Genomic DNA, 27,763 nt, shown 5'->3' with positions numbered 1-27,763 from the left:
ATTAGTTAAACACTTTACAAAGTAAATAAATGGGGTCCTAAAGGAAATTTAAGGTTCTTTTTATCATGCAGACCACTAAGTAATACTAATGGCTACCACTTCTTGCCTGCTTGCTCTCTGGCAGACACTGTAATGAATACTGTTTAAAAAATATATGCATCTTAAAGTTTATACACATAGCAAATGTAAAGGTAGGTGCAATTACCAGTCCATATACTTTGCTATTATGCTACATAAACTCCCAAAATGGGTGTTCGTTTAATGCTTGCCAAACTTCTTTCTTGAATTTCTGGCTGCAGTTGATAAAACTCATATTTCCAATAAAATGTATGTAATTGCTCACTGGTCTGTAATCACTATTTGTCCCAATATGTTTTGAAAGTCTCTCTTGCTTCCTCCAAGTTCTTAACTTTCATGTTAGTATTTGTGAACATTTTAAAATAAAGTAAGCATTAGCATATCAGAAAGAGACACTATATTATTCACAAATATTCAATAACAGAATAGACATAAAAAAGAATTTTCATTAATATGGTTTGCTATATTGCTTAGTTTGATCCAAAATTATGAGTATAAATCAATTCAGCAATTATTTTCAATTGCCCATTTGAATTTATTTATAGCTAATATTTATTTAATGAGTCAGTGAAAAATTTAATTAAAACAAAACAAGTATGACTTTGAGACCTATCGTCTCTTCAAATCCTACATGTACTTAAAAAATAACTTAAAAAACATAGTTGCTCCCTGTTAGTTTTCCTTTCCACATGACAGTTATACAACATAAAAATAGGTTTCACAGTTTAGTACTCCGTTACGATGCAGCCACCTTCCAGATCTCAGCAGCCCATTTTCTGGGAAAGCATTTTTTCTTTATTAATGAGTTCCCACAACAGAAAAACTACAGATCTGGGACACATTCTGGAGAGTCTTCGGATGTTGACAAGACCTTGACATTTTGCAGTTAAGAACAACCTGTGTGTTCAGGACTATCTCCCCCCACCCAAAGATAAATGATTTAGAAGTACTGGCAAATTAAAATAATAGGCAAAATTTTACCCAACTGTATCTATTTGCCTTATATCTGCTTGAAATTCTGGTGAAAAAGAAAACCATGGTTTGTGTATGGAGTCATGGTTTGTGCATAGATCTCATGTGGGTCATGGACTTTTTGGGAAGTAGGACAGTATGGGGTGAACAGTGATATAAGGGTCACTTCTTAAAGAAAGGAATATTAAAGTTTATACCTAGAACTTCATATGAGATAGAGTTTTTCTCTCCAATTTTTCACAACATTTTACAATTTACTAGGGACACTTCCCATGCCTGATCTCATTTAATTAGACAGGGAAAGAGGCACTTTTTTCCTAGAGACAGAAATTCGGTGAAAAATAATTTTGTAATGTTAAAGCAAAAACATGGAAGCATTTAAATTGCTAACTGGCAGGAAATGTCAGAGAAGTATTTGTCTTCTTTGGATTCCTAAAGGTGAATTGTGCACAAATATAACCATAATATAATATATGAGTAAATATCTCCATATTTATGGTGGACTTTGCCTGCAATGTAGGGATTATGTAGAGATGGAGGGGCTATGAGAAGCCTCTGTTCTACTCAAAGTTGGTTCCTGGGAGAGCTGGTTTGACCAGACCTGTCCTGAAAGATATGGCTTAGTTCTCATACCAACCCTCAAGGGAAAAGTTATGGGCCCTGGGACTGATGATATTTTGTAACAGTTACGAGAATAGCTTTGAAGCTAGATGAGCCTTAGTCTCCACCCCAGCTCCATCTCTTTCTAGTTTAACATCCCTGAGCAGGTTACTTAGTTTCTCTGAGCCTTACTTTTCTCTTCTATAAAATGAGAAAAATACATGTTACTTTCAGGTTGCTGTAAGGATTAAATATTAAAATGCACATCAGTTTCCCTTTACTGTGTCTGGTGTATAACCTGCTCTCAGTAAATACAATTTTTATGATTAAGAATTCCTGAAACCACGCAAGCCTGGTTTTAGAGCATTCTTGAGAGATCACTGGAATGGCAAGAAGATTCCACCATACTTAGGAGCTGAGACTTCAGAAAGAGCTTTGTGGCTTCTGCTTAATGAGACTCTCACTCACTTTCCCTGTTACGGAAGTCAGACAAACTGATGGGTTAACTCTCTGATCTATTTTCAAAGATAGCTCTCTTACTGGCAAGTGTTCAATTTAAAAGAATGGTTGCTCGCTTTTCAGACATAATGCCAAGTCTCACCAGCAGAGTGTTTCTCATGGTAGTTCATTTTTAAGTTTAATATTCCTGACAGAGTGCCCAAGAAAAACAAAGATGGATGAGTCTACACCATTTCACATTTCATATTTCTTTTAAGAGTCTTAGACAAATGTCAGCTGAGTGTGAAGATGTACCGTTCCTCACTTTTCCAACTTATTCTTTAACTTTCTCCTCTAAAAACCTTAATTTTTGTTACCATCATGTTTCAATAGGCCATGAAAAGATTCAGTGCCGTAAGTAGCCCACTTGATGTTACCACTAGTTACCACCAGCTTCCTTTTTCCATTATTCTTTCTTTTATAAAGAGACCATTTTACTTTTTGTACTTACTGTTTTGTGAAATATGGAATTGTCTTTTGCATTTTAGAAAGGTTCTACTTAAATGGCTAATTTTGCAGAGTCTGGTTTGTGGCAGGCTGGTCACCAGTTAGCCAATGATTTTAAGGACTTATGGAATATTCTGTCTGCTCCACAGCTAGCAGAGGGACTTTGCTTAAAATGGGCTTCTTTGTTTCTTGTTGCTGGTTGCGTGCTGACAGAGTGGGTGAAATTGGTGTTTACATGGAACCTCCTAACTTTCTTCTTGGGAGCATGTCAGTCCCTTTCTTCGGGTAGTACCCTTAAAAGAGCCCATCATACAGCTTGGCTTTCAAGCTGTCATTCCATCTCTTGCCCTTACTTGATCTGGATCAGATAGGCTCCTGCTTACCCTATATTAGCTGGCAGCCTGCACTAAAGGAGATGCCACTAAAAGGCTGAAAAGCTAGAGATGGTTTGCATGGCAGCTCCAAATCTCTCCTCACACATATGCAGAAGCACATGCTATGACAGACTGGAGCAAAACACAGCTTGGAAAGTCTTTGCCATCTTCCATGTATGACTTTAATTATCCTGCATCCAGCCTATCCTCAGGTTCTTGCCTCTACCATTTCTACCTATCCAAACTAACTTCATGACTAACTTTAAATCTCCACCATGCAGCCTTCTTTGATTTGTTTTCCTCCAGCTGGAAGTGATCTCTTCCTCTTTAGACTTTCCACATGCTTTCTCTTTAACTGTCGTATGGAACTTACTATATTCTATGCTACTAGAAAATAAACTCCTTTACAGCAGAGTCTACTCAGGCAGGTACTAGGTAGAAGGGTTCTGGAGTCAGACATATCTGAATTAAAAATCTTTGTTTTCTCACTTGTAGGCCTTAGACAAGTAACCATAGCCTATTGCACTGTAACTTTCTCACTAGAAAAAAGGAGATAATTGTACTCTGTTACAGGCTTATTGTGAGGATTAAATTATACCAAGTCCAGTGGTTGGGACATAGCAGGCATTTCATAAATTGTAACTATCATTATTATACTAACAAAGGAAAGTATATTTGGGAAAGTTTTTTTAAACAGCCAAGTGTTGAAACAAATAGTTTTTAGATAATGTAAGTTGAGCATGTCTTTCCTTGAGCATCCTAGCTAATGCTAGAGAAAAGAATGTTAAAAAATTATATGTGTTAAGTATAAAATGTTTATAGCCAATTGCTGTGGTGGAATTATATTGTTCCATTATATAAAGTACTTTTTGGACATTGGGAAAACTATGCTTAGTCACATCATAAGAAGACTTGCAGAGTTACTTTCTGAAATCCAAAAGTCTTTCATCATCAGCTTCCTAAACAACCTCCCTGGCTCCTCAGTTGATGTTCTTAGGTGTTTCTCTCCCTCTTCAACCTAACAATAATCTTAACAATATTATCTTCCATCTCCTCTTTTCTTTGCTCATTTGAATGTTTACTTGCTTATTTCAGGAACATTTAGCTTGTTCTAAATATGCCCTTTAGAAGTAGTCTTCTTTGTTCTCTCTCTAATAGTTTCATAAATGACTACATGGAAGTGAGTAAGTCTCTTACCTACATTGTGTGCTTTCCTGAAGAGTACATTATGGGTTCTGTGGGATTTTTTTGCTAAGCCTTTAAAAATATTGCTTCTATTTTGGATAAAGGATGTAAACAACATGTAAATTAGTTCATTTCAGCTTTGGTACACCGCTAAATATCAGTCATAGGACACAAGAATTTATTTCAGCATGAATTATCAAGAAAGTATTATTTGTAAGTGTAGTTGACCCTTAATCAACACAGGTTTGAACTGCTCAGGTCCACTTTTACACGGATTCGTTTCATAGTAAATACTACAGTACTATACAATCTGTGGTTGGTTGAATCCTCGGATGTGGAACTGCAGCTATGGAGGAACCACATATATGGAGGGCCCACTAAAATTTAGACCTGGATTTTTGACTGTGTGGAGGGTCAGAGCCCCTAGCTCCCACTTTGTTCAAGCGTCAACCATATTCACAATTTTTAAAAAATGTAGACTATCCAGCTACCTTTCACCTATAAGGCTTTAAAAATGTCAAATGAAAACTAAGAAAACAGTTGAAGTGTGGCTCACCTTTCTAGGTCCTGTGCTCTTTAGCTCAAACACATCCATTGTGTAATTGACCCTACGTCCATAGTGGTCAAACTGAACATTTCCTGTCAGCCCTTGAATTTGAACCTATGAATGAAAAAGAAAATCCACACATGTAATCACTTGCCATTTTAATTACAGAAATCTTGACTTCATCTGCTAGGCTTATGACTACACATGGGTATGGAACTATAAATTATAAGCAACTCACTAAAAAACCATGGGATATTTGAGCTACTGGGATAGAATCTGAAAGAGGAATATCAAAGTAATATATAAGCAATTCTGTTATGTGTTTGGGAGATGAACATGTTTTATTTATTTATTTTTTATTATGAAGTTCCCATTGTAACTAACAGAATACTCCCTCAATATTGTTTATAGGAATGGAAATATGGTTTGTTTTATAGTTACTTTTCTGTTTTATCTGCATATACACATAACAGATTAAATAGCCCTGATAACCACATCGGATCATATTTCTCCTCATTAATATTAAAATTAAGATATAAGAAATCCAGAAAAATAAACATATTTTTGAAAATATTCAAGTGTACTTTATTCCAAATTTCCTTTAATTCATTTATACTTAACTTACGTTCTGAATCCATGGCATTTCAGAACATTTAAGATGTAATACTAAAAATACAGACATATCACATTAATCACTTGAAAAATGGTGTTAGTATTAACTATAAAAGACTAAAGTAAACAAACAATCCAAGGTTACAGGCAATTTAAAGATCTACTGAGAAGAGACCTTCAAGATGGTGGAGGAGTAAGACGTGGAGATCAACTTTCTCCCCACAAATACATTAGAAATACATCTACATGTGGAATAACTCCTACAGAACACCTGCTGAATGCTGGCAGAAGACCTCAGACTTCCCAAAGGCAAGAAACTCCCCCATGTAACTGGGTAGGACAAAAGAAAAAGGAAAAAACAGAGACAAAAGAATAGGGACAGGACCTGCACCTCTGGGAGGGAGCCGTGAAGGAGGAAAACTTTCCACACACCAGGAAGCCCCTTCACTGTCGGAGATGGTGGGTGGTCGGGTGGAAACTTCGGAGCCATGGAGGAGAGCACAGCAACAGGAGTGCAGAGGGCAAAGCAGAGAGATTCCCACACAGAGTATCAGTGCCGACCAGCACTCTCCAACCTGAGAGGCCTGTCTGCTCACCTACCAGGGCGGGTGGGGTCTGGGAGCTGAGGATCTGGCTTTGGAGGCCAGATCCCAGGGAGAGGACTGGGGTTGGTTGTGTGAACACAGCCTGAAGGGGGCTAGTGCACCACAGCTAGCTGGGAGGGAGTCTGGGAAAATGTCTGGAACTGCCTAAGAGGCAAGAGAACATTGTTTCAGGGTGCACAAGGAGAGGGGATTCAGAACACTGCCTAAACAAGCTCCAGAGATGGGCGCGAGCCACAGCTATCAGAGCAGACACCAGAGATGGGCATGAAATGCTAAGGCTTCTGCAGCTTCCAACAAGAAGCCTGTGTGCAAGCACAGGTCACTATCCACATCTTCCCTCCTGGAGCCTGTTCAGCTCACCAATTCCGGGGTCCCATGATCCAGGGACAACTTCCCCAGGAGAACACATGGCACACCTCAGACTGTCATGCTGGCCTCTGCCACTGCAGGCTGGCCCCGCATTCCGTACCCCTCCCTCCACCCAGCCTGAGTGAGCCAGAGCCCCCAGTCAGCTGCTTCTTTAACCCCATCCTGTCTGAGCAAAGAACAGACTCCCTCTGGTGACCTACACGCAGAGGCAGGGCCAAATCCAAAGCTGAACCCCAGGAGCTGTGCAAACAAAGAAGAGAAAAGGAAATTTCACCCAACAGCCTCAGGAGCAGCGGATTATATCTCCATAATCAATTTGATGTACCCTGCATCTCTGGAATACCTGAATAGACAACAAGTATTCCCAAAATTGAGGTGGTGGACTTTGGGAGCAACTGCAGACTTGGGGTTTGCTTTCTGCATCTAATTTGTTTCTGGTCTTCTGTTTATCTTAGTTTAGTATTTAGAGTTTATTATCATTGGTAGATTTGTTTATTGATTTGGTTGATCTCTTCCTCTTATTTTTTAATGGTTGCTCTCTTCCTCTTTTATATATATATATATAAGAGACCCTCCACACAGTCTCTTTTTGTGAGTGTGTATGAGTATGGTTCTGTGTGTGATTTTGTCTGTAGAGCTTTGATTTTACCATTTGTCCTAGGGTTCTGTCTGTCCTTTTTTTCTTTTTGTACAGTTTTTAGCATTTGTTATAATTAGTGGATTTGTTTTTTGGTTTGGTTGCTCTCTCTTTCTTTATTATTACTTTTGAATTTTTAATAATTTTTTAAATTTTATTTTAATAACATTATTTTATATTTTTCCTTCTTTCTTTCTTTTTTTCTCCCTTTTCTTCTGAGCCATATAGCTGACAGGATATTTGTGCTCTGGCTGGGCGTCAGGCCTGTGGCTCTGAGATGGGAGAGCCGAATTCAGGACATTGGTCCACCAGAGACCTCCCAGCTCCATGTAATATCAAACAGCAAAATTTCTCCCAGAGATCTCCATCTCAATGCTAAGACACAGCTCCACTCACCGACCAGCAAGCTACAGTGCTGGACACCCTATGCCAAACAAGTAGTGAGACAGGAACACCACACCACCTATTAGCAGAGAGGCTGCCTAAAATCATAATAAGGTCACAGACACCCTACAACAAACAACCGGAAGCAGACTTGCCCACCTGAAAGACAAGATCCAACCTCATCTACCAGAACACAAGCAGCAGTCCACTCTACCAGGAAGCCTACACAGCCCACTGAATCAAACCTCACCCACTGGGAAAGGACACCAAAAACTATGGGAACTATGAACCTGCAGCCTGTGAAAAGGAGAACCCAAACACAGTAAGTTAAGCAAAATGAGAAGACAGAAAACAGCACAGCAGATGAAGGAGCAAGGCAAAAACCAACCAGATCTAACTAATGAAGAGGAAATAGGCAGTCTACCTGAAAAAGAATTCAGAATAATGATAGTAAAGATGATCCAAAATCTTGGAAATAGAAGAGAGAAAACACAAGAAACGTTTAACAAGGACCTAGAAGAACTAAAAAGCAAACAAACAATGATGAACAAAACAATAAATGAAATTAAAAATTCTCTAGAAGCAAACAATAGCAGAATAACTGAGGCTGAAGAACAGATAAGTGACCTGGAAGATAAAATAGTGGAAATAACTATTGCAGAGCAGAATAAAGAAAAAAGAATGAAAAGAAATGAGGACAACAATTGTCTCAGAGACCTTTGGGACAACATTTAATGCACCAACCTTCGAATTATAGGGGTCCCAGAAGAAGAATTGAAAAAGAAAGGGACTGAGAAAATAGTTGAAGAGATTATAGTTGAAAACATCCCTAATATGGGAAAGGAAATAGTCAATCAAGTCCAGGAAGCAGAGAGAGTCCCATACAGGATAAATCCAAGGAGAAAAAGCCAAGACACATATTAATCAAACTATAAAAAATTAAATACAAAGAAAAAATATTACAAGCAGCAAGTGAAAAATGACAAATAACATACAAAGGAATCCCCATAAAGGTAACAGCTGATCTTTCAGCAGAAACTCTTCAAGCCAGAGAGAGTGGCAAGACATATTTAAAGTGATGAAAGGGAAAAACCTACAACCAAGTTCACTCTATCTAGCAAAGATCTCATTCAGGTTTGATGGAGAAATTAAAATCTTTACAGACCAGTAAAAGCTAAGAAAATTTAGCACCACCAAATCAGCTCTGCAACAAATGCTAAAGGAACTTCTCTAGGCAGGAAACACAAAAGAAGGAAAAGACCGACAATAACAAACTCAAAACAATTGAGAAAATGGTAATAGGAACATATATATGGATAACTACCTTAAATGTAAATGGATTAAAAGCTCCAACCAAAAGACATAGGCTGGCTGAATGGATACAAAAACAAGACCCATATATATGCTGTCTACAAGAGACCCACTTCAGACCTAGGGACACATACAGACTGAAAGTGAGGGGATGGAAAAAGATATTCCATGCAAATGGAAATCAAAAGAAAGCTGGAGTAGCAATACTCATATCAGATAAAATAGACTTTAAAATAAAGAATGTTACAAGAGACAAGGAAGGACACTACAAAATGAGCAAGAGATTAATCCAAGAATATATAACAATTATAAATATATATGCACCCACCATAGGAGTACCTCAATACATAAGGCAAATGCTAACAGCTACAAAACAGAAAATCGACAGTAACACAATAATAGTAGGGGACTTTAACACCTCATTTACACCAATGGACAGATCACCCACACAGAAAATTAATAAGGAAATACAAGCTTTAAGTGACAAAATAGACCAGTTAGATTTAATTAATATTTATAGGTCACTCCATTTGAAAACAGCAGATTACATTTTCTCTTCAAGTGCTCATGGAACATTCTCCAGGGTAGATCATATCTTAAGTCACAAATCAAGCCTTGGTAAATTTAAGAAAATTGAAATCATACCAAGTATCTTTCCCGAAACAACACTATGAGACTAGATATCAATTACAGGAAAAAATCTGTAAAAAATAAAAATACATGGAGGTTAAACAATACACTACTAAACAACCAAGTGATAACTGAAGAAAACAAAGAGGGAATCAAAAAATACCTAGAAACAAATGACAGTGAAAACACAATGACCCAAAACCTATGGGATGCAGCAAAAGCAGTTCTAAGAGGGAAGTTTACACAAATATAATCCTACCTCAAGAAACAAGAAACATTTCAAATAAACAACCTAAACTTACACCTAAAGCAATTAGAGAAAAAAGAACAAAGCAAACCACAAAGTTAGCAGAGGGAAAGAAATCATAAAGAACAGATCAGAAATAAATGGAAAAGAAATGAAGGAAACGATAGCAAAGATCAATAAAACTAAAAGCTGGTTGTTTGAAAAGATAAACAAAATTGATAAACCATTAGCCAGACTCATCATGAAAAAAAGAGAGAAGACACAAATTCATAGAATTAGAATTGAAAAAGGAGAAGTAACAACTGACACTACAGGAAAACAAAGAATCATGAGATATTACTAGAAGCAACTATATGCCAATAAAATGGACAACTTGGAAGAAATGAACAAATCTTAGAAAAGCACAACCTTCCGAGATTGAACTGGGAAGAAATAGAAAATATAAACAGACCTATCACAAGCACTGAAATTGAGACTGTGATTAAAAATCTTTCAACAAACAGAAGCCCAGGACCAGATGGCTTCGCAGGTGAATTCTATCAAACATTTAGAGAAGAGTTAACACCTATCCTTCTCAAACTCTTCCAAAATATAGCAGAGGGAGGAATACTCCCAAACTCATTCTATGAGGCCACCATCACCCTGATACCAAAACCAGACAAGGATATCACAAAGAAAGAAAATTACAGGCCAATATCACTGATGAACATAGATGCAAAAATCCTCAACAAAATACTAGCAAACAGAATCCAACAGCACATGAAAAGGATCATACACCATGATCAAGTGGGGTTTGTCTAGGAATGCAAGGATTCTTCAATATATACAAATAAATCAATGTGATATACCATATTAACAAATTGAAGTAGAAAAACCGTATTATCATCTCAATAGATGCAGAAAAAGCTTTTGACAAAATTCAACACCCATTTATGATAAAAACTCTCCAGGAGGTAGGCATAGAGGGAACTTACCTCAACATAATAGAGGCCATATGTGACAAACCCACAGCCAACATCGTTCTCAATGGTGAAAAACTGAAACCATTTCCTCTAAGATCAGGAACAAGACAAGGTTGTCCACTCTCACCTCTATTATTCAACATAGTTTTGGAAGTTTTAGCCACAGCAATCAGAGAAGATAAAGAAATAAAAGGAATCCAAATCGGAAAAGAAGAAATAAAGCTGTCACAGTTTGCAGAAAACATGATACTATACATAGAGAATCCTAAAGATGCTACCAGAAAACTACTAGTAATAATAATTAATTAATAATAATTAATGCACAGAAATCTCTTGTATTCCTATACACTAATGATGAAAAGTCTGAAAGAGAGATTAAGGAAATACTGTCATTTACCACTGCAACAAAAAGAATAAAATACCTAGGAATAAACCTACCTAGGGAGACAAAAGACCTGTATGCAGAAAACTATGTGACACTGATGAAAGAAATTAAAAATGATGCAAACAGATTGAGAGATAGACCTTGTTATTGGACTGGAAGAATCAACATTGTGAAAGTGGCTATACTACCCAAAGTAATCTACAGATTCAATGTAATCCCTATCAAAGTACCAATGACATTTGTCACAGAACTAGAACATAAAATTTCACAATTTGTATGGAAATACAAAAGACCCTGAATAGCCCAAGCAATCTTGAGAAAGAAGAACAGAGCTGGAAGAATCATGTTCCTGGTCTTCAGACTATACTACAAAGCTATAGTAATCAAGACAGTATGGTAATGGCACAGAAACAGAAATATAGATCAATGGAACAGGATAGAAGCCCAGAGGTAAACCCACGCACATATGGTCACCTTATCTTCAATAAAGGAGGCAAGAATATATAATGGAGAAAAGACAGTCTCTTCAATAAGTGGTTCTGGGAAAACTGGACAGCTACATGTAAAAGAATGAAATTAGAACACTTCTTAACATCATACACAAAAATAAACTCAAAATGGATTAAAGACCTAAATGTAAGGCCAGACAGTATAAAACTCTTAGAGGAAAACATAGGCAGAACACTCTATGACATAAATCACAGAAAGATCCGTTTTGACCCACCTCCTAGAGAAAGGGAAATAAAAATAAACAAATGGGGCCTAATGAAACTTAAAAACTTTTGCACAGCAAAGGAAACCACAAACAAGATGAAAAGACAACTCTCAGAATGGGAGAAAATATTTGCAAACGAAGCAACTGACAAAGGATTAATCTCCAAAATTTACAAGCAGCTCATGCAGCTCAATATGAAAAAAACAAAGAACTCAATCCAAAAATGGGCAGAAGACATAAATAGACATTTCTCCAAAGAAGATATACAGATTGCCAACAAACATATGAAAGGATGCTCAACATCACTTATCATTAGAGTAATGCAAATCAAAACTACAATGAGGTATCATGTCACACCGATCAGAATGGCCATCATCAAAAAACCTACAAACAATAAATGGTGAAGAAGGTGTGGTGAAAAGGGAACCCTCCTGCACTGTTGGTGGGACAGTAAATTGACACAGCCACTATGGAGAACAGTATGGAATTTCCTCAAAAAACTAAAAATAGAACTACCATACTACCCAGCAATCCCACTACTGGGCATATACCCTGAGAAAACCATAATTCAAAAAGAGTGATGTACCACAATGTTTATTGCAGTACTATTTACAATAGCCAGGACATGGAAGCAACCTAAGTGTCCATCGACAGATGAATGGATAAAGAAGATGTGGCACATATATACAATGGAATATTACTCAACCATAAAAAGAAATGAATTTGAGTTATTTGTGGTGAGGTAGATGGACCTAGATTCTGTCATACAGAGTGAAGTAAGTCAGAAAGAGAATAACAAGTACCATATGCTAACGCATATATATGGAATCTAAAAAACAAATGGTTCTGAAGAACCTAGGGGTAGGACAGGAATAAAGATGTAGACGTAGAGAATGGACTTGAGGACACAGGGAGGGGGAAGGGTAAGCTGGGACAAAGTGAGAGAGTGGCATGGACATATATACACTATCAAATGTAAAATACATAGCTAGTGGGAAACAGCTGCATAGCACAGGGAGATCAGCTTGGTGCTTTGTGACCACATGAAGCAGTGGGATAGGGAGGATGGGAGGGAGATGCAAGAGGGAGGAGATATGGGGATATATGTATATGTATAGCTGATTCACTTTGTTATAAAGCAGAAACTATCACACTATTGGAAAGCAATTATACCCCAATAAAGATGTTAAAAAAAGTAAATAAAGATCTACTGAGGTAGTCAGTAGATTAGTAGATTAATAGTGTTTGCCAATGTTTGAGGTTCTTCCTCATTCTTGGCCCAATGTAGGCTTGTACTTCTTGCACCCTTTTTGGTTAGCTAGGTCTATGTGACTCTTTCTGACAAATGAGTTGTAAACAGATGTGATGAGTGCCAGAGCATTTAATTGCCAATTAGAAAACTGCCCACAACTCTTTGCCCTTTGTAGCATTCAAGATGGTAGCTGCTATGTCAGCTTGGATCCCTGAGTGATTATAATAAACAAAGTGCCCCTACTAATCTGGTGATTGTGAGTGAGAAATACTCTTTTGATGTTTTAAGCCACTGAGACTTGGGGTTGTTTATTACTGTGGCATAACCAACTTATCCTGGCTAAGCATCTACATATCATATAAACATCAGTATTCTATCCAGTATCCTATTTAGAAAAGTCTCAGAAATGAAAATGGTTCAATATAATAAAATGACAATTGTAATATATATTTATTCACAGATAGATTATTCTGTTTTCTTGAATACACCATTAAAAAATGACTGTGAAATAAATTGAATGTAAATAAAATTGTGAGTTACCTGTTTTAGCGTCCTCTCCATGTCAATCCCCTGGCCCCATGGAGCAGCAGGATTTGCCAGACAATCTCCAGCATTTCCTCTCCTGGAAATATCAATTTTCTGTCTCCTAAGACTTCGGAATGTTTCAGCCATCACAAGGACTCCATCATAAGTCAGAGCAGATGTATACTAACAAAATGAAAGTAATTATAATGGTAAATGTTAAATTCTTATCAATCACCGGAATTGGGGACTAGTCTGGGGACTCTGTTTGTTTATGACATAAAGTACCATGCTGCCAGAAGGGCAGTTAGATTACTGATAATTAATTGCCTCTAGCTTCAGAAATTTCTATTATTACATTATTACAAAGACTGTATATCAATTCTTAACACTGTGGTTTTAAAAGGAGAAAACACACTCTGAAAAATAGAAATTCTAATGCACAATTTTCCATCAGTTGGGAGAAGCAAGGCCTCTAGGTGTGGTCTTTTTGTTGTGTCCAAGTGAAACAGCTAAAGTATAAAAAAAAAAAGACTAAATGCCGTAATCTCTTGCTGTGTTTGAACCCCTGGAGGCCTGGAATGTCTCACTCTTTCCTCCTCCAAATGCCCATCAGGAGTCCCTGAGATTTAATATATGCTTATTGACTTGGAGTATATAACTCTGTCCAGTTTCTCAGAAGAATGAGTGGGAATGTTTACTGTTACTCAGATATAGAATGCCAGAAATAACATCTATTTATTTAACAAGTGTGTATACACATGGTTAAATAAGCACAAGTATTGTTATGTCCATGCCTGTTGAGTGTGCTCAGGAAGGTTAAGTCATTTCTCTAAGTTTTTATCATAACTTAGGATACAGTGGAGAAATGAAGTATAGATCATCTGCTTTCTGATGATTGTCCCATGCTTCTCTTTGAGAAAAGACAAAACTCTCAGGAAAAGATTATTAAGGTTAGGAGAGGAAATGAGGAAAATCTGAGAAGAAAATGTGATTTGTTTAAGCTGAAAATAAAAAGAACAGGGAACATTTGTAAAGTTTGATTAGAAAATTCCTAAACATATGAAACATATGGAACAATTCTCTTGTGTGGCAGAGCATCAACTGCTAGTCATAAGAAAAAAATACATTATCTCTTTCAGGAATTCCATATGGTCAATTCTATATGATTAACACATTCTAAGCCTATACGAGAGGTACATTTGTGCTATGGAATGTGGAAAATGATCCTGAATTGCTGCTTATAAATTAATAAAAATCGTTTGAAATTTAAATCATAGAAAGTAAACTTAGGCAATATACCTGCTAAGCATAGCAGTCAGCGATCCTGGGAAGAGAAGGACTAAAACATGGATAAGATAAAGAATATAAATTCTAACAAAGAACCTTTCAATGTCAGAGAATCTAATTAAAGCTTCATCAGAAAGATTTATGTGTGACTTATAAATTATAAGCCTTGCTATATATTCTTCAAGGACATGACAAAATAGGTTTAATGATAAGCATACACCTTCATATTTGGAATGGGATGGTCGAAGGAAATTAAGGTACTTAACCAAGGTACTCAGCCAAAAATGGACATACCTCCTCCACTGCCTGGAGCAACATAACTTTGAGTAGAGAAAGCCATCAAATCATCTTTCTGGATGGCAAGAAAATAAAAACAAGTAATAAAGTAGAACTTATCAAAGATATAAAGGGCAAGAGAAAATATGCAATGCTAGCATTTTAGGATCAAGGAGAAGAAAAGAAAACTATTGTTGCTTTTCTAATAGGAAGAAAGAAGCTGAGAGATATGACTCCAAAAAAGCAAAAGCACTTGCTGTGTTTTAAAAAGTCCATTCATTTTTATGAAACAAGTGAACTAGAAAAGAGAACAGATATCGTATAGAGTGGAGCAGAGAAAAGCAGACATTCAGCCAGAGTGGCAAAAGCTTTTGACGGGTCATAGAGCTGATAGATGGAAAGAAGCAGTAGTTTAAACTGGTTTTACCATTTTAAAGGATTTCATTCTTTTCCATGTGTCTTATTGTGTTGAAGTCCAAGAAACCATATTTATGGGCACGCATTTCTAGATGGTATCTAGAAATTCTTATTAAACATACTCTTCATTTTGGAGGAGAGTAAAACTAAGTCTTGACCTAGAGCTATTCACTGCTTTAACCAGTGATTAGAATGGTGGGATGAATTCTGTTTATCAACATTTGTATATAAAAATATAGAGTTTGGCAGAATCACAGCACAGTGGCAAGAATTTAGGTTTTGAGAACTAGGTGAATTCTAATTCTGCTACTCATAGTTTTATGGGAATATGTTGTACATTTTTCAGCTATGAAGCAGAACAAAATCAAATAAAATAATGACTATCTTCTGTGGTACTTGTGAGGATTGAATTTCATAGCATATCTGAGAGCTAGATACTGGCTAGGAATGGTGAAGACTACAAAGATGGCCCAAAAGATGGCTGTCTAGTGCTCCTCAGTACAAGAAAGCTGTGATGTGTCTTATGGAAAAAAATACATGTTAGATAAGCTTTGTTCAGGCTTGAGTTATACTGCTATTGGCCATGAATTCAATGTTAATTTATTGACAATGTTTTAAATAAGATATCTTTAAACAGAAACACAGATAAAACAAAGTGTTAAGTGTTGATTGTTTGACAAAAATGTAGTGACCTAACCTTGTAATTTCCCCTAGGAGTAAGTGTTCAGTATTCACTCATTCAGTGTTCATGGCAACTTTATAGAATGGGACTACCATGAACAATAAGAACTGGCTATATCTATTTATTAAATGGCCACTGGGTGCCTACTATTACGCTAAGAAAACTCTGAAAGATGAGAAAATTATATGTATTTATATATAAAACAAAGTGCCCAAAGCTTTGACATAGATAAGTCTGGTTGGAGATGATCAAATAGTAAACATTGTGATAGGCTAAAGGCAAGATAGGGAAGGACAAACGACATCAGTGTGTCCAGACAGGAGGACCACAGTGGACACATATTATTACATATTATCACTGAAATGAAAAAAGTCACAAGGTGCTGCAAAACACTGCCAAGAAGTTTGAAGCCCATTCTACATACTAAAACTGTAAGGGTAAAAAGAACTTGAAGAGATGGTTTACAGAAAAAATGCTGAGATAAAATATGGCTGAGAAAAAAATGTGAGGAAGGAAGAAATACAAATAGAGAAGAGAAGGGCAAGGGAGTCTCTACATACATTGATGACAGAATGAGGGGAATATCTGTAAAGCAAACTGTCCCAATGAGTTTAGAAGGAAGCTTTACACTTTTCTCCTTGTGTATTAATACTTGATATAATTGAGCTTTTGGGATGATTTTTCTCTGAACCAGCTTGAAGGCAAAGAGACTAAAAGACTTCTCAAGTTTCTTTTAATCCTGAAGGTGGTTTACATCTTGAAAATTTTTTGGCTTTTTAATATGCTTTCATATGTATTATCTAAGCATGAGAAGTGGTGTAATATAGTGGACAATGCACTTGTCTAAGACTCAGGGAACCCATGACTTGGTCCTGGGCATTCCACAAACCTGGTCCTTGACTCAGGGACAGCCAATTAACATATCATTTAATATCTTGTATTTATTAATCTGTAAAATCAGAGGGTTGGACTACAGTGTTTGAGCATAGTGGATACTCAATAAATGCTTTCTTTTGAAATTCCATGCTTCTATAGAGTAGTGAAAATGTTATGACTAGCCAAATTCCTATATTACAGAGAAGAAATTGACATGGATAGTAGAGAAAGTTTTATAATTAGGAAATGGAAGAACCGACTTGCTCTACCCCTAGATCATAGTTTTCTAGGCTAGAATTTCCAAATTATATTTGAAAACTTTTTACTAGAATACACAGTGAGAGATTAGTAAAAGTTGTTGAAATGATGATTCCTTTTTATGTAGGAATTCAAAACCATGTAGGAGTTGGAGTTTAAGAAACATTATGCCATTATTTACATGATATCTAAGGAAGTCATCTATCTCTTCAGGAGAGAAAAAAATGTGCTTATGATCAGAAATTTACCAGCTTCCTTTGTAGATACCAATAACATACTTCTGTAATGTCTGTCACATAAAATTTAAAAATCTGACATTTTACTGTTAACTTGAAAGAGAAATTTTGCAGAAGCTTATACATTTTACATTTCTACCAATTTCCCAATTTCCCTACTCATTGTAAATCACTTTGCAAATATATTTTTATCTGGGTGGAATAGCTACCAGTGGTTGTTCACATTTGAAATATTTAGTTAACAAAATTTTTTTAAAAAGCATACAATTTCTTCATGGAAATTCATACACAAAGTAATCATAAAATAATATAAAAACATAATATAATATATATAATATAATATAGTAAACTACTTGAACTAATGTCTAACAACTCCTCTCTTAAATATAGAAATTTAGAAGTTATTAAGGGCTGTGTGACAAATAGTGAAAAAATATTTCTGCCCTATGCCACATTGTGTCTGGCAAAATATTACTAGGAAAACTGCATAATGAGCTTTCTACCTTAAATTTTAAAAAATACTAAAAATTCTAAAAATAGATAAGATAAAAACAAACAAATACCTTTGGAGGTGTCTCGGATCCTGGATATTCTCTCTGATCTAGTTTCTTCCAGCGATCCATTAATTTGGTTACCATAGGTGTATTAAAATCTACTAACTGGAATCCTGTAACATTGGCTCCACCATGTATAAACCTCTCAAGAGAAATATCCTTGAATCCCTATAAAAATCAATATGACAGTTTGTTTATTATTTATTTATTTATTATATACATTTATTATTATATACATTATTATTATATATACATTTATTATTATACATTTTGGCTCTTCAATGGTAACATAAATTGGTAATCAATATGATTTCTAATAAAGTGATGGCTAGAAACAGATGGAAGATCCAATTTAGCTGTTAAATTCTGTCATTCAAAGTTTAATACATGACACCACATCAACAAAAGAAAAGACAAAGGTCACATGATCATCTCAATAGATACAGAGAAAGCATTTGACAAAATTCACCATCCACTCATGATAAAAATTCTCACCAAAGTGGGTATAGAGGATACATATATCAACATAATAAAAGCTATTTATGACAAACCCACAGCCAACATAATACTTAATGGTGAAAAGCTGAAAGCCTTCTTGCTAAAATCTGGAGCAAGACAAGGATGCCCACTCTCACCACTTCTATTTAACATAGTATTGGAAGTCCTAGCCACAGCAATCAGAGAAGAAAAAGAAATAAAGTGTATCCAAATTGGTAGGGAAGAGGTAAAATTGTCATTATATGCAGATGACATGATACTATATACAGAAAAATCCTAAAAACTCCACATAAAAACTACTAGATATGATAAAGGATTCAGCAAGGTAGAAGGATGCAAGATTAACATACAGAAATCTGTTGCCTTTCTTTACACTAACAATAGATATCTGAAAGCAAAAGTGTAAAAAATAAACTTTCAAAATCACATCAAAAAAATTTAAAATACCTAGGCATAAACTTGACCTCAGAGGTGAAAGACTTATATCCTAAGAACTATAAAACAATGATAAAGGAAATTGAAGATGATTCAAAGAAATGGAAGGATATCCCATGCTCTTGGATTGGAAGAATTAACATTGTTAAAATGACCATACTATCTAAAGTACATACAGATTTAATGTGATGCTTATCAAATTAGCCATGCCATTTTTCATAGAACTAGAATGAATAATCCTAAAATTTATATGGAACCACAAAGGACCCATAATTGAAAAGCAATCTTGAAGAAAAAGAACAATGGTGGAGGCATAACCGTCACAGATTTCAGACAGTACTACAAAGCTACAGTAACCAAAACAGCATGGTCTTGGCACAAAAACAGACATATGGATCAATGGAACATAATAGAGAGCCCAGAAAAAAACCCACACACCTACAGTCAGTTAATCTTTGACAAAGGAGGCAAGAATATACAATGGAGAAAAGACAGTCTCTTCAGCAAGTAGTTTTGAAAAAGCTGGACAGCTGCATATAAATCAATGAAGTTAGTATATCCCCACACACCATACACAAAAATAAATTCAGAATGGCTTAAAGACTTAAATATAAGAAATGATCCCATAAAACTCCTAGAAGAGAACATAAGCAAAACAATCTCTGACATAAATTGAACAATGTTTCATAGGTCTCCCAAGGCAAAGTAAATAAAACCAAAAATAAACAAATTGGACCTAATCAAACTTAAAAGCTTTTGCGCAGTAAAGGAAATCATAAATAAGATGAAAAGACAACCTACAGAATGGGAGAAAATATTTGCAAATGATGCAACCAACAAGGACTTAATTTCCAAAATATACAAACAGCTCATACAGCTTAATAGCAAAAAAACCACAAACAACCCAATCAAAAAATGGGCAGAAGACCTAAACAAACATAATAGACATGTTTCCAAAGAAGATATACAGATGGCCAAAAGGCACATGAAAAAATGCTCAACATTTTTAATTATTAGAGAAATGCAAATCAAAATCACAATGAGGTATCACCTCACACAAATCAGAATGGCCATCTTCAAAAAGTACAAATAATAAATGCTGGAAAGGGTGTGGAGAAAAAGGAACCCTCTTACACTGTTGGTGGGAATGTAAATTGGTGTAGCCACTATGGAGAACAGTATGGAGGTTCCTTAAAAACTAAAAATAGAGTTACTGTATGATCCAGCAATTCTACTCTGGGACATATATCTAGAGAAAACTCTAATTTGAAGACATTTGCACCCCAGTGTTCATAATAGCTCTATTTACAGTAGCCAAGACTGGAAGCAACCTAAGTGTCCATCGACAGATGAATGGATAAAGAAGATGTGGTAAATATACACTATGGAATATTACTTAACCATAAAAAGAATGAATGCATGCAGCAACATGGATAGACCCAGAGATTATCATACTAAGTGAAGTAAGTCAGATGGAGAAGGACAAATATCATATTATATCAGTTATATGTGGAATCTGAAAAAATGCTACAAATGAATTTATCTACAAAACAGACTCAACAGACATAGAAAACAAACTTATGGTTACCAAAGGGGAAGGGGTGTGAGGGATAGATTAAGAGTTTGGGATTAACAGAAACACACTATTACATATAAAATAGATAAACAACAAGAGCCTACCATATAGCACAGGGAACTCTATTCAATATTTTGTAATAATCTATAATGGAAAAAATCTGAAAAAAAAATATACACACATATGTGTGTGTGTATATAACTGAATCACTTTGCTCTATACATGAAACTAACATATTACAAATCAACTATATTTCAATAAAAAATCTAATACCTGAGAAAAGGATATAAGTATTTCTAGTTCAGTTCAACTCAATTTAACAAGTATTTCTGAAATGGCTCTGAGTGCCTTTTATGAAGCATGGAGGAGGATATAGGAGATGAATGAAAGCATCAAAAAGTCTTCTGTTGATAATATAATTGCCCTCTGATATAGATAAGCAGATATGTGTCTCATGTGAAAATGCATCTTATATCAAGGTATAATGGTACCCTGAGTCTGTAATGGGTAACACTTTTTAGGGCGGTTCAGTTTAATTACAAAGTGGTTTTAAAGCAGACAGAGATGGCGACTTGAACTAGAGAGGGTGAAAGCTTTGATTACATCAGTCACTACAACCCTCGTAGTCCTGGGAAATGGCAGTGGACAAGAAGAGAGCAAATAGGCCATTCATGTGTGATAGGGAAAAATATGGGGCCCACCAGGTGGAGTGAGGAAGGTGGCAGGAAAGGGTGTCATCTCACTTGGCCCAGAAGTAGTTATCTGAGTTTAAAAAATTCTGGAAAGTTATTTATTTTCTAACTGTATCTTTCTATCATCTATCTATCTATCTCACTATCATCTATCTTCCATATAGTTTATTTTAGAACAGGCCCTCTCTTTTCCATTAAGAACTTAAGGTACATTACAAAAATACACACCCAATTTTGTAAACAAATAATTACAGGAAGAAGGCAAAAAGTGTATTACAGAAGTGAATTCATAAAACCAAATATATTAGCTCTGAGAAAAGTAAACCACACACACACACACACACACACACACACACACACACGAGTTTGAAGGATCTGTGCTTTCTTTCTTTTCTGTTCCCTCTTAGTATTTAGGAAACTTTCTTTTGAAAATGTGAATTTGATTCAGTCATGTTGAGAAAACTAAGGGAAAGTGTTTTGTCTATCTATCTATCTATCTATCTACCTACCTACCTACCTATCTATTTATTTATTTATTTATTGGTCAAAGTAAAATATGCAGCAGTGACCCTACAGTATAGTAAGATTCAGGGAGAAGAGGAAGACCTATCCTCTTGCATATGTCTCAGCCATGATTTTGGAAACTTCTCTGTGTTTTATTTTAATAACAAAGGAGACTGTCTTACTAGCCAATATATGCACGTTACTTTCTGGCTATCTAAAAAGAAACAGACCAGTCTATTGGCAACTAAGGAAGGTTGCTATAGAAAGACCCAGGAGTGTGTATTCATAGTTAATATTGCTGCTGGGCTTATTAGGTACCAGGCACTGTGCTAAGCACATTTCACAGATTATCAATCTAGTTTAGTTCTCATAACAAACTTATGAGATAGATCTTATTATTAGCCTTATCTTACAAAAAAGGAAACTGAGAATCAGTGGAGATCTATTCAAGATCTCCCAGCAAATACATATTAGAACCAAAAGACTCTTAAGTTTGTGTTTTTAACCCCATGGTCTTGTGTATTCTTACACAAATATGAGTTTTAAATTTTGGTATTTATCATATCCATAGGAGAGGCAGGGAGAAAGTGTAGAAAACAACCCAGGCTTTGAATCCCACTTCTGTAACTTTCTAACCTTAGGTTTCCCACATGCAAAATAAGAATGATAATGCTAAAGCAGCTAGCATCTGGTTTAAATTCAGTAAATAATAGATATTATTAATTAATTCATTCAACAAATATTTATTGCATGCTTATTATATCCTAGCTAATTTGACAGTTCATCAGTAATATTCTCATTTCACTGGGAAAGAAACTAGACACCAGAAATTAAATCCATGTTTTTGAAATTGGAAAAACACTGTTTGTCAATTTCTAGCTAGTAAAATGTCAGTTGAACATTTGTTTGTTTCTATGAGAAGATAAGGCAGACAGAGGCAGGAAAATAATTTCAATTTTCTAAAAGACACAGTGATTCAACTATTGCATTAGCTGCTAATTGATGACATTTTATTTTATTTTAGCAGTGGCTGAAATAAAAGGCCTGCCAAGTTTTCTTTGATAGAGTTATCCCACAGCTGCAATACACACAGGCAAAAAACTGCAGCCTTCAGAAAAGTCATCTGATGTAAAGTCTAACTGATAAATAACAGTTCACATCTCTCTGATTCCATTCTGCTGCTATGCTGAAGGTAAAGGTGAAAATATTACCACATCTGATTACAAGCTCCTTTTAGTTATGATCTGAAAGAATGGTGGGTGGCTCAGTTAATTTTAGCTATGTCTGAGTACAGGCAATATTTTTTCCTTCATATATTTTAAAATAATTTTATACAGCAAATTGAGAGGATCTAGATTGTGAAGCAGTTTTCTTGGAAACGGTTACTTTGGTGACTGTTTAGATTTCAGTTTTTACCCAGAGAATATTGTGGAACTGAAAGTTCTGAGAAACACTGTAATAAAATTGTAACTCTACAGTCCTGGGGCAGTGAGGGGAGGTGGTCAGTGGCTAAGTAACTAAGTAAATAATGTCCCACAGGCAGAGGGGAAACCAGGGTAGAGGCCTTCGGCTTGTTGAAATGGGCTATTCAACAATGCTTGCATTTCACAATGGTCAGTGACATCCTAATAAAATATTAATTTCCAACTTGGTTTTCCTTTTAATTTTCACTTAGAGTTCATACATCCTCTGGGAATAAGGGGGAAAGTGAAATTAATAAATTATAGAACTTCAGATATCTTGATGATTACTGATGTAAATCTATATACATCCATCACATCATAGGTATTTTATAAATACTTATTTTATGTTTTTTCTAATTAAGATAACATTTCTGCTGTTTTGAATTTCAGGTTCACAGGTTGACTAAATCATACTGAGACAGCTCGGGTGCAGTTAAAAAGAAGGAACCTTAAATAGAATGGGAAAGATTCTGTCTTAACACCTTTTAAAAATTAGGTTAGGGGGGCTTCCCTGGTGGCGCAGTGGTTGAGAGTCCGCCTGCCGATGCAGGGGACGCGGGTTCGTGCCCCGGTCCGGGAGGATCCCACGTGCCGCGGAGCGGCTGGGCCCGTGGGCCATGGCCGCTGAGCCTGCGCGTCCGGAGCCTGTGCTCCGCAACGCGAGAGGCCGCAGCAGTGAGGGGCCCGCGTGCCGCAGAAAGGAAAAAGGGAAAAGGAGAAAAAAAAAAAAAAGTCTATAAAAAAAAAAAATTAGGTTAGGGCTTCCCTGGTGGCGCAGTGGTTGAGAGTCCGCCTGCCGATTCAGGGGACACGGGTTCGTGTCGCAGTCCGGGAAGATCCCTCACGCCGCGGAGCGGCTGCGCCCGTGAGCCATGGCTGCTGAGCCTGAGCGTCCGGAGCCTGTTGCTCCGCAATGGGAGAGACCACAACAGTGAGAGGCCCACATACCGCAAAAAAACAAAAAAACAAAAATTAGGTTAAAAATTGACTTAAAGGATGCGGTTTTGATGATCATGTAGATAGATGGTGGAGTCAGACATGCTCAATGCAGAAAAGTTGAAAAATATAGGAAGCACGAAGCAAAAAGTAAAATAATGTCTCCAAATTAATGGAATCTTTAACTGGGGTCATTGCACTTGAGTAAAAACTTGCTAGACTCCAAATTTCAAAAATTGAGTTTTAGTCTCCATTCTTACTAACCAGACACCTAAATGTGGACATCACTTTCCTCTCTGTATAGTAATTTCCTTACATTCTAAATGAGGCATGAATGGTGTGTGCATGTGTGTGTCTGTGTGTGGTGGTGTGGAATAGGTAAGGAATAGATTCTGTTAATTTTTAATGATATATTCTGAACATTCTATAATTTTATACTACTTTATGACAGAGCCAGGTGTTTTCCTAGATGTGATAGTAAATTTTAAATGATAGATTTTAAGAATGTGCCTTGAAGGAAATTGCCTTGGAACAAACATCAACAGTTCCTTATTGCTACTGTTGGCCATATTTAAATCATCTGACTGCTGGAGGAGAGATGAAGAATGCTCTGAATATAAATACAGAGAATGTTTGTAAGGTCAAATTTCCCCTTAAGGGTGGTATAGGAAATGCTTAAATTAATGGTCACTTTGTGGCTATATAACTTATTTACTAATCTTGAGTTTATTTATTTATTTGAATTTATTTATTCTTTGCAACTAGACAGCACAGAGCTTTCTTGATTTTGAGACTTAGATGTGTGTGATCTTGGGTAAATTATACTGAACCCCATTTTCTGATCTATGTTTATCTATTTTGAGGATTAATTTGAAAAATTATAGTAACAAAATAAATGCAGTGACATAAGCTGGGTTCTGGAGGATAAAAAGCCATTCAACACATAAAGAGTAAGGATAATGGCCCTTTTTACAAGGTCAAAAAAGACATTGTTCCTGCCCTTAATGATCTTGTGAGGTGCTAATGTTTCATTTGCCGCTAGGCTACAGGAAGTTGGACAATACCTGGCACAGAGGAAGTATAAAAAATGATTTCATAAAGGAAAACAATGGATGCATTCTGTACTATTAGTGTACAGGGTGATTTGTGAACCCAGAAGAGTGGATATCTGATTAGGTATATAAGGACAGCTTTCTAAAAGAAGTAACTGTTAATTAAGACTGGGTGGGGTAAGTGCTTCCTGGTGTAGAAAACAGCATAAGCTAAAGCTGCAAACATAAAAGCAACATTAGGTCTGGGAATTAATTTGGTTTTAGGAAGGGACACATATAGGGTGGAGTGGGAGAGAGGCTCTTGGGTTAAGCAGGGATAAATCTTAAAGAGCTTTGTACATTAAGGTAAGTAGTGTAATACTTTATCCTAAAGGATTTTAGTAGTGTGGTACTTAGATTTAGAATGCTTACTCTGATAGGAGATGGTAACAATGGGTGCAATTGCAGTATGTCATTTTGAGAGAAATGCAAGAAGTCAGTGGCAGGATGAGATGGAAGCAGGTAGAGTTGGAAAGACCAAGGGGTCTTTCCCTTTTATGAAAAGCATGAATTCTTTTACTGAATTTACAGCCTGGAGCCAATGAAAATAATTTAAGCAGGGGAATGAAATAATCATACATGTCTTTGAAAAATAACAGGGAGCAAAGTGAACAAACTGGAAAAGAGAAAGTGCAAGGGCAAAGTAGGCAAAGTAATTTTCTTATTTAAATCTGAAAAACAGACTACATTGAACCACCAGATAGACAGTTTTCCTGTATCTAATTTTCTTTGAAATTTCTAGAACAGAGCTTAATTGATTGAGATACAATATGCTTTCACCAGTACCTCTAGATGTGTAAATAAAACATACATATACCCACATATTTTGGGCACCCTAGCCCTGGGGTCCAACACTGGGAAGATGAATCCCCTTAGCTGATTTGGAAACCAGTGGCACTAACAGTAGGCCTGTAAGAAACATAGACTGCTCATGAAGAACACAAACACACTTGCTTACCTGTGGGAACAAGGAAGAAGAAGCAAATTGAAACAGCCTGGAACTCTGGCCAGTTACCCATGACTGCCCCAGCATGTGCCCTGGTCTACAGTGAACACCTCCTCCAGCCTCTCTTGCTCCAGCTGCTCACAACTAGGGCAAAGACTACCATAGCTGAGGAGAGTGCACAATTGGTGGGGATGGAGTTGGCATGGCATCTGAAAGGGGTAAATGTGGCCATTACTGGTGTTTGTGAAGGTGGCAGATCAGGAGCAATATGGAACTCTGACTGGTGTGCCAAGGCTGTCCCAACACATGTGCCAGCCCCCACCTGGTACCTATTCTGGTCCCTCTTCTCCAGCACTGCTCCCCTCTGGGGCAAAAGTGCCATTATCTGGAGTGAGGAGGGCACACACTTAGAGGAAATGGAACCAGCTCTGACCCGAACCTTGGGGCATCTGCTCCAGCAACTTGGGACCCAACACCACCCATGATAGGGCAGTGATAGCCACTAAGCATCGGAGAAGCCCCAGATCACACTTGGCTCTGGATGAAGTCTCTCCATCATCAGCACCATCTCCCGTCAAAGTGATAGCTGCCAGTACATTCTGGCATGGGGAAAACATGAAACATGATCACTTCAGATCCAGACCTCCCACAAAAGCCACCGGGCACATACAGACTGCATTGAGATGTTCCCACACAAGGACACCCCTTGAAAATCAGGATGGGTTGCTGTGTCACCCAATTTTATAGAGAAAGAGAAAATTAAGCAAGATGAGAAGGAAGAGGAATTTGTTCCAAATGGAACAATAAGAAAAAACCCTGAAAAAACAACTAATAGAACAGAGATAATTTACCAGATGAAGAGTTCAAAGCATTAGTGATAAAAATGGTAATGGAACATGGGAAAAGAATAGATGAACACAATGAGAATTTAAACAAAGAACTAAAAAATATAAAAAAGAACGATTCAGAGCTGAAGAATACAATAACTGAAATGAAAAATAGAAGGAACCAGAAGGAGAAGAGAGAGAGAAAATGATTGCAAATATATTTTATAATATTGTGGCTGAAAACTTCCCGAATCTGAAGAAGGAAACAGATATCCAGGTACAGGAAGCACAGAGCGTCATAAACAAGATGAACCATACAAGGACATATTATAATTAAAATGGCAAAATCTAAAGAGAGAACTTTAAAGGCATCAAGAGAAAAACAAAGAGTCACATAAAAGGGAACCTCCAAAAGGTTATCAGCTGATTTTTCTGCAGAAACTTTGCAGTCAGGAAGGCAGAATCATGATATATTTAAAGTGCTAAATAGGGAAAAACCTACAGCCTATGATACTCGAACTGGCAAGATTATCATTCAGAATTAAAAGAGAGCTAAAGAAGTTATCAGACAAGCAAGAACTAAAAGAGTTCATCAATACCAAATCAACCTTACAGGAAGTGTTAAAGGGGCATATCTAAGTGGAAAAGAAAAGGCTACAACAAGAAGAACTTATAGGAAAAAAAATCCCACTAGTAAAGAAAAATATATAGTAAACGCTGTGGATTAACCACTTAAATAAGCTAGTATAATGGTTAAAAGACAAAAAAAAAAGGAAAATCAACTGTAACTACAACAAATAGTGAAGAAATAGATATGAAGATGTAAAATATGACATCTAAAACACAAAATGTGGGGGAGGGGAGTAAAAAGTAG

The 27,763-nt window shown here is 36.4% G+C and overlaps 1 protein-coding gene across 1 annotated transcript in view; it reads right to left on the bottom strand.

Moving 5' to 3' along the window:
• The window catches only part of GRIA4 (glutamate ionotropic receptor AMPA type subunit 4), a 509,744-nt gene that overhangs the window by 69,259 nt on the left and 412,722 nt on the right, over positions 1–27,763 (bottom strand). Inside the window, exons 7-9 of the mRNA XM_060157932.1 lie at positions 17,931–18,089; positions 13,351–13,518; positions 4,711–4,815 (exon numbers count right to left, since the gene is read on the bottom strand). Of these exons, the coding sequence (XP_060013915.1) occupies positions 4,711–4,815; positions 13,351–13,518; positions 17,931–18,089 (432 nt within the window). The remainder of the gene's footprint in view (positions 1–4,710; positions 4,816–13,350; positions 13,519–17,930; positions 18,090–27,763) is intronic.

Source organism: Lagenorhynchus albirostris, chromosome 9 (genome assembly GCF_949774975.1).
Source record: "Lagenorhynchus albirostris chromosome 9, mLagAlb1.1, whole genome shotgun sequence".
Classification (NCBI taxonomy): Eukaryota; Metazoa; Chordata; class Mammalia; order Artiodactyla; family Delphinidae; genus Lagenorhynchus; species Lagenorhynchus albirostris.
Note: the sequence above shows the minus strand (reverse complement) of the source record. Positions and strands in the feature narration are given on the sequence as shown.